This window comes from Crinia signifera, chromosome 5 (genome assembly GCF_055691185.1).
Source record: "Crinia signifera chromosome 5, ASM5569118v1, whole genome shotgun sequence".
Classification (NCBI taxonomy): domain Eukaryota; kingdom Metazoa; phylum Chordata; class Amphibia; order Anura; family Myobatrachidae; genus Crinia; species Crinia signifera.
This window is the reverse complement of record NC_139221.1, coordinates 4,045,488-4,052,885: the sequence shown is the minus strand read 5'-3', so window position 1 is coordinate 4,052,885 and position 7,398 is coordinate 4,045,488. Positions and strand designations below refer to the sequence as shown.

Below are 7,398 nucleotides of genomic sequence, written 5' to 3'. Positions count from 1 at the left end.
TTAGGTAGTGACATGTACTGTATATAGTTAGGTAGTGACATGTACTGTATATAGTTATATAGTGACATGTACTGTACTGTATATAGTTAGGTAGTGACACTGTACTGTATATAGTTAGGTAGTGACACATACTGTACTGTATATAGTTATATAGTGACACTGTACTGTATATAGATAGACACTGTACTGTATATAGTTAGGTAGTGACATGTACTGTATATAGTTAGGTAGTGACATGTACTGTACTGTATATAGTTATATAGTGACATGTGCTGTACTGTATAGTGTTCTTTCTAGCACCCGCTATTTTTGAAAACCCATGCAGTTCCTCTTCCCTGCCTGGGATGTCACTGTCTGCTGTACTGCTTCTCGCACAGTGTGGTCGGTATATCAGCACTGATATGCAAACCAGACCTGTGCTAGAAACACCACAGCAGACAGCGGAACAGGCAGGGAACAGGAACTGCATGGGTTTTCAAAGATAGCTGGTGCTAGAATGAACTCTATTGTATATAGTTATGTAGTGACATGTACTGTACTGTATATAGTTAGGTAGTGACCTATACTGTACTGTACATAGTTATATAGTGACATGTACTGTATATAGTTATGTAGTGACATGTACTGTATATAGTTAGGTAGTGACATGTACTGTATATAGTTAGGTAGTGGCACTGTACTGTATATAGTTAGACACTGTACTGTACTGTATATAGTTAGGTAGTGACATGTACTGTACTGTATATAGTTAGGTAGTGACATGTGCTGTACTGTATATAGTTATATAGTGACATGTACTGTACTGTACTGTATATAATTGGGTAGTGATCTATATTATGTAGAGTGCTGATTGATAGCTTTATTGCAGTCATTGTCCTCTGTGGCTCCCTCTGCTGGTGGCTGCTTGCTGAATGGACATGTATAATTTGGTTGGACCCAGCAGGGACACGTAAACACCTGGAAAGTGGTGTACAGCCGTAGGATAAGCTTGCCGCAGTTTTTGTACTAAACTGATGCCATAGCCCCTCTTAGCTTCAGAACCGTGTCTTTAAGGGTTATAGAGACAGACTATAGACCCATCTACATAGCGGAATGTCATAGGTTTGCATCCATGTGTAGCGTGTTACTCATTCCATTGTTGTCTTGTCACCTTAGCGCCCTGGGATGCCCTCTGGGGCCCGCATGCCTCATCAAGGTGCCCCTATGGGACCTCCAGGACCCCCATTTGGTGGAAGCCCATCTGTTCGTCCAGGAATCCCACCTGCAGTAATGGAACCAACTAGAAAGCGATCAGCTCCGCCACAAGTTCAGCAGCAAACGCCCTCACAGGGGCGGAGTCGGAGGTAAGGAACAACTGTCTGTGAGTTTCTAAATACAGTGGAGGTGTGACAACCACCTATTAATACACCCCCTTTCCTCTCACTGTCTGTAGCGCAAAGAGAAGGAAGATGGCGGACAAGATCCTTCCTCAGCGGGTGAGTCATTGTTCCAAACATCATTCCAAGTTAAGCGCATGCTACCTAATCCCCCTTTATCACCACCTAGAGGTAATCGGTATCACTCCTGTTCTTCCCACGTAGAGATTCTCTGTGTGGCCAAGTAACAACAGCTTGTTCTGTACAAGTAGTGTTTTTAACAATATGTGACCCTAGTAACCCCCCACCTATGTCTCGCCCCCCTATCTGTGTTACCATAATAGTGCCCTTCACACTTCTGTTCTTGCCACATAGAGCTAAACTTTGTGACCCGAATACCACCAAGGATAATGTGCGTGGAAGTAGTGCTGTAGAACCCCTACACTCGTTTTTGCCACCTTGGGCTCATCTGTGTGGAAGTAGTGCTGTAGTACCCCTACACTCGTTTTTGCCACCTTGGTGTCATCTGCATGGAAGTAGTGCTGTAGTACCCCTACACTCGTTCTTGCCACCTTGGGCTCATCTGCATGGAAGTAGTGCTGTAGTACCCCAACACTCGTTATTGCCACCTTGGTGTCATCTGCATGGAAGTAGTGCTGTAGTACCCCTACACTCGTTCTTGCCACCTTGGGCTCATCTGCGTGGAAGTAGTGCTGTAGTACCCCAACACTCGTTCTTGCCACCTTGGGCTCATCTGCATGGAAGTAGTGCTGTATTACCCCTAATTTCGTTCTTGCCACCTTGGGCTCATCTGCGTGAAAGTAGTGCTGTAGTACCCCAACACTCGTTCTTGCCACCTTGGTCTCATCTTCGTGAAAGTAGTGCTGTAGTACCCCTACACTCGTTCTTGCCACCTTGGGCTCATCTGCGTGGAAGTAGTGCTGTAGTACCCCTACACTCGTTCTTGCCACCTTGGGCTCATCTGTGTGGAAGTAGTGCTGTAGTACCCCCACACTCGTTTTTGCCACCTTGGTGTCATCTGCATGGAAGTAGTGCTGTAGTACCCCAACACTCGTTCTTGCCACCTTGGTGTCATCTGCATGGAAGTAGTGCTGTAGTACCCCTACACTCGTTCTTGCCACCTTGGGCTCATCTGCGTGGAATTAGTGCTGTATTACCCCTAATTTCGTTCTTGCCACCTTGGGCTCATCTGCGTGGAAGTAGTGCTGTAGTACCCCAACACTCATTCTTGCCACCTTGGTATCATCTGCGTGGAAGTAGTGCTGTAGTACCCCTACACTCGTTCTTGCCACCTTGGGCTCATCTGCGTGGAAGTAGATCTGTAGTACCCCAACACTCATTCTTGCCACCTTGGGCTCATCTGCGTGGAAGTAGTGCTGTAGTAGCCCTACACTCGTTCTTGCCACCTTGGGCTCATCTGCGTGGAAGTAGTGCTGTAGTACCCCTACACACAGGAAGAATGCTTTTGGAAAAATAGAAGTGTTAATAGTTACTAACTTACAAAATACAAAGTGACTGAACCTTCTGTTCAGGGCTGAGACACCTAAATCACATCAGTATTTGGCGTGACAGCCCTTTGCCTTCTATACAGTATCAGATCTTCTAGGTTCTTGCACACAGTGAGGGATTTTGTATGATTATAGTCACTTGTATGATTAACCAATCATACCAAACGGGACAATGATCATAATTTTCATGGGTAGGTTGAAACAGTCATTAACTAGATCAGAAACATCTGTGCAGGAGGCTTAAAACTGGGTGAGGAGCAGCCAACCTGTGCTACAAAGGTGAGGATGTGGAAGACTGCTTCATGTCACAGGTCCTACGCCGTAAGACAGAGCACAACAACAATACACAAGGTAGTTATACTGCATCAGCAAGGTCTCTCCCAGACAAGATTTCACAGCATGCCAGGGTTTCATGTTGTGCTGTTCAAGCTCTTTTGAAGAAGCTCAAAGAAATGGGAAACCATAAGCACCACAGACGCAGTGATCGGCCAAGGAAACAGTGCATCAGATGAAAGACACATCATGTTTCTTCCCTTCAGAATCGGAAGATGTCCAGCAGTACCATCTGCTCAGAACTGGCAGAAACCAGTGGGATCCAGGTACTCCCATCTACTGTTCGGAGAAGTCTGGCCAGAAGTGATCTTCATGGAAGACTTGCTGACAAAAAGTCAAAGCTTCCATGTGGAAACGGCCAAGTGACTCAGCTATGCAGGAAAACCTAGGAACTGGGGTGCAGAACAATAATGATGTGTGTGAATAAGGTTGCACTACTGTGTGACGTTGTGTGATTTGGTACTATTGTGTGATCACACCACTCTCCAGCAAGACCACACATCTTTCTGTCTCTACGTAAAAATACTAGGTTCTGGACACAGCTCCAAAATTTCTAGTTCTGGCTCTGTGGATGAGGGTGTTATTTTTACACCTATACTTACAACACCAGGCTCCAGCACTGACTCCCTCCTCCCACCTGCAGCCGCTCACCCTGCACTGACTCTGATATTCTGGCAGCGGACAATCGCACTGTCAGAGTGCTTTAGATCCACTCAGCCCTGATTGGCTGTAGGCGTCTCCATGGATGTATAATCCCTTGGAGTGCTTCTGTAACACTCTGACAGCGGAGGAAGCCGGCTCACCCTGCAGTCAGTGTGGGGTGAGCTGCTGCAGGAGATGACAGAGACAACGCTGGAGCCTGGATTTGTGAGTATACTGTAGGTGTAAAATTAGTGTATGTGTAAAACTTTTACTTTTCTCTGTGTCTGTGTTTATTTTTTTTTCAACATTTTTTATACAGGTGGACTACAAGTCCAAGGGGGCCCATTAATGCCCCGCATGCTGGGACTTGTGGTTCACCTGTAAAAAGCAATGTTTTGTATGAGTGGTTTAACCGTATCAGGTCGACGCCGGTGACAGCCCCGGGCTTCAGCTCTGGACGGGTGAAGTCTGGGGGGATGACCCCTTTATTGGGGGGGGGGTGTCCCCACTCCCCCGGGTACCCTGTCCAGGGCTGAACAGCCATGGTGGCATGACACTGCGGGCTGTTGGAGCCCGATGCTTGTTCCAAAATACAGGGGGACCCCAGTTTTTTTGTCCCCCCTTTTTTTGGAACCAGGAACGGTCCAAGAGTCCGGGGCTGGTTTTAGAAATACGGGGGACCCCTAAGCTTTTTGTCCCCCATATTTTTGGAACCAGGTCAGGCTCAATTAGTCTGGGGCTGGTTATGCTCTGGAGGGGGGACTTCGCGCCATTTTTTTTTTCAAAAATTTTCTTTTTCACATATTTTAACATAGAACCATGCACAGATCTCAATGTTCGCAAATGACAACCTGTTGTGCTTGTGTGGCGATTTTTAGTAACGCTCTCCCGAATTCGCATCTCATTAAATATGCAATTTGTATACCTTTAAAATGGGAAAACATCTGGATGCGAGTTCCAGCGTTACTAAAATCGCCAATTCAGAATGTGCGATTTCACAGCAAAAATGCACAATTTTGCCACATTTCACATCTCATTAACTGCGATTTCAGAAAATATCACCAACCCCCCCGCATCCTATTAAATGTTAGCTAGACTAACTGGAGGTTGGGGTGGCGTCCCCTCTCAGTGCTGCTCTGCGTGGTGAGGTGAGAGGCACAGCTATAGTCACTGGAGGTTGGGGTGCCGTCCCCTCTCAGTGCCTCTCTGTGTGGTGACATGAGAGGCACAGCTAGACTAACCGGAGGTTGGGGTGCCGTCCCCTCTCAGTGCCTCTCTGTGTGGTGAGGTGAGAGGCACAGCTAGACTAACCGGAGGTTGGGGTGCCGTCCCATCTCAGTGCCGCTCTGTGTGGAGAGGTGAGGGGCACAGCTAGACTGTTAGGCGCCGGGGGAGCGTCCGGGCAGTGAAGGGGTGCTCAGCTGCCCGTTGCTCCCCGAGCGTCTCGGCTGGTTGCCCGGCAACCAGCTGCGCTGCTTCGTGTCCGGCGGAAGCCACTGGTGCCAGGCGCAGGAGGAGTGCTCGCCCTTCTCAGAGCGCCCCGCCTGGTTGCTTAGGAACCAGGGACGCCAGGTCTGTGTCCCCGGCGGAAGCTGTCGGGGTTACCCGGCAACAGAGCAAGCCAGGGAGGAGGGACGCCGGGCGTGTTGCTGGGCAGCGTGCAGGACGCTGTTCAGCGTGCGCTGTCCCAGCTGGGATCATCAGCAAGCCATAGCCCATTGATCACACTCCCTTTTTAAGGGAGCCAGCCCTAACAGACCCGCCGGTTATAGCTTCTGCTTCAGTACTGGACACCTGTCTGGTCTCGGCCATCTCTCTGAGTCTGTCTGCTGCTGTCTATCTCCCCAGAGGTTCTCCGGTCAGTCAGCTACTTGTTCCCGATACCGTAAGTTCCCCGGTTGGGGACCTGGTTCTCTACTTTTTGCTTGCTGCCCTCCTGGGCCTTATTTTCCTTTTTTGTACGTATCCGCCCCTTGAGGAAACCTAAGGGTTCGGTCCTGCAGTTTTCTCATCCTCAGTTTTCCCGGACTGGAAGATCCCAGTGGGATATTCTTTGTGTTCCATTTTGTGTGTTCTTTGGTGTGGTGTTATTGTTGTGTATGCGACGAGATCGCATCTGGTGGGCGACTAGGTCGCTGGCGCTTTTAGTCGCATTAGGTAGGGCTGGCGAGCTGCCTTTTTTCTTTAACTTTAGTCAGGTCTTTTAGTTAGACCATCCTCTTGGTCGTTCCCTGGAGTGGGTCCCGACTCCTTGTCCGTACATAACTCCTGGCTGCACCAGAGCTAGGGCGGGCCTAACTCGCCCTTTCAAACGTGGCGGCTACAGGCGAAGCCTAGTTCCTGCAGGAGTCGGTTACCCAATCCAGGGGGTCAATAGAGTCAGAGTAGAAACCCGCCGTGGCTGTCCTAAACAGCAGTCCCGACTGTGGGTGTACACCCGAAACCTAACATTATAACCGTCCCAAAAAAAAAAAAAAACCTTGAGATCAGCCAGGTCGTCAGGGTGTCACCCTCGGTGGGCTCTTGGTCATTACTAAATATTCACAGGCACTATGAATCCTACTACCCCAACCTCCGCTCAGGCATTTGCCAATCAACTTCAAGGTCTCACGCAAATGGTTCAGGAGTTGTCTTTATGAGTTAATTCTCAGGAAGATGCTTCTCAGAGTTCACCGGCAGCGACCCCTGAACCTAAGATGAATCTTCCTGACCGGTTTAATGGGAACCACAAGGATTTCTTCAACTTTCGTGAAAGTTGTAAACTTTACTTTAGACTTAGGCCACAGTCTTCAGGGTCAGAGCGACAACAAATAGGACTAGTCATTTCATTACTTCAAGGTGACCCTCAGACATGGGCCTTTGGTCTTAAACCTGAGGATCCAGCACTTCGTTCAGTTGATGCCTTCTTTAAATCACTAGGATTATTATATGACGATCCAGACAGGGAGGCCTCCGCCGAGAGCCACTTACGTGCTCTAAAACAAGGGAGGAACCCGGCGGAAACTTATTGTACCGAGTTTCGTCGTTGGTCAAACAATTGTGGGTGGAACGACCCAGCTCTTCGGAGCCAATTTCGGCAAGGGCTATCCGATGCTATAAAGGATAGTTTAATTCAATATCCTGCACCAGAGACCCTTGATAAGCTTATGGAACTATCCATTAAAATTGATCGGTGCCTCAGGAAACGGAGGTCTGAAAGAGGAGCCGTTCTCCGGCCAACCTCAATCGGTTATACACCGACCGAGGAGGAAGACGAACCCATGCAAATGGGGGCCTTTCGTATCTCCCCAGACGAGAGAGCACGGAGAATGAGCTCAGGTCTTTGCCTTTATTGTGGCAATAAAGGTCACGTCCTACGCAATTGCCCGAATAGGTCGGGAAATGCTCGGACCAAGTGAAAATTAAGGGGGTTCACCTTGGTCTGCAGCTCATCACCTCTCATAATGCACTACTAGTACCAGCAGAGATTCAGTATGGCGGTAGAAAGACCCCAGTATCCGTTTTCATTGATAGCAAGGCCGCCGGGAATTTTCTTGACA

General features: G+C 48.5%; 1 protein-coding gene across 5 annotated transcripts in view; it reads left to right on the top strand.

Moving 5' to 3' along the window:
• The first annotated feature begins 1,116 nt into the window (after positions 1–1,116).
• SMARCD3 (SWI/SNF related BAF chromatin remodeling complex subunit D3) overlaps positions 1,117–7,398 on the top strand; it is an 81,376-nt gene continuing 75,094 nt past the window's right edge. For all 5 annotated transcript variants that reach the window (XR_014474763.1, XR_014474761.1, XR_014474762.1 and 2 more), the window contains exons 1-2: positions 1,117–1,343; positions 1,433–1,475. Coding sequence is in view for 2 of the 5 variants with exons in the window: in XM_083186528.1 (XP_083042654.1) it covers positions 1,165–1,343; positions 1,433–1,475 (222 nt within the window). In the remaining 3 variants the exon portion in view is untranslated. The remainder of the gene's footprint in view (positions 1,344–1,432; positions 1,476–7,398) is intronic.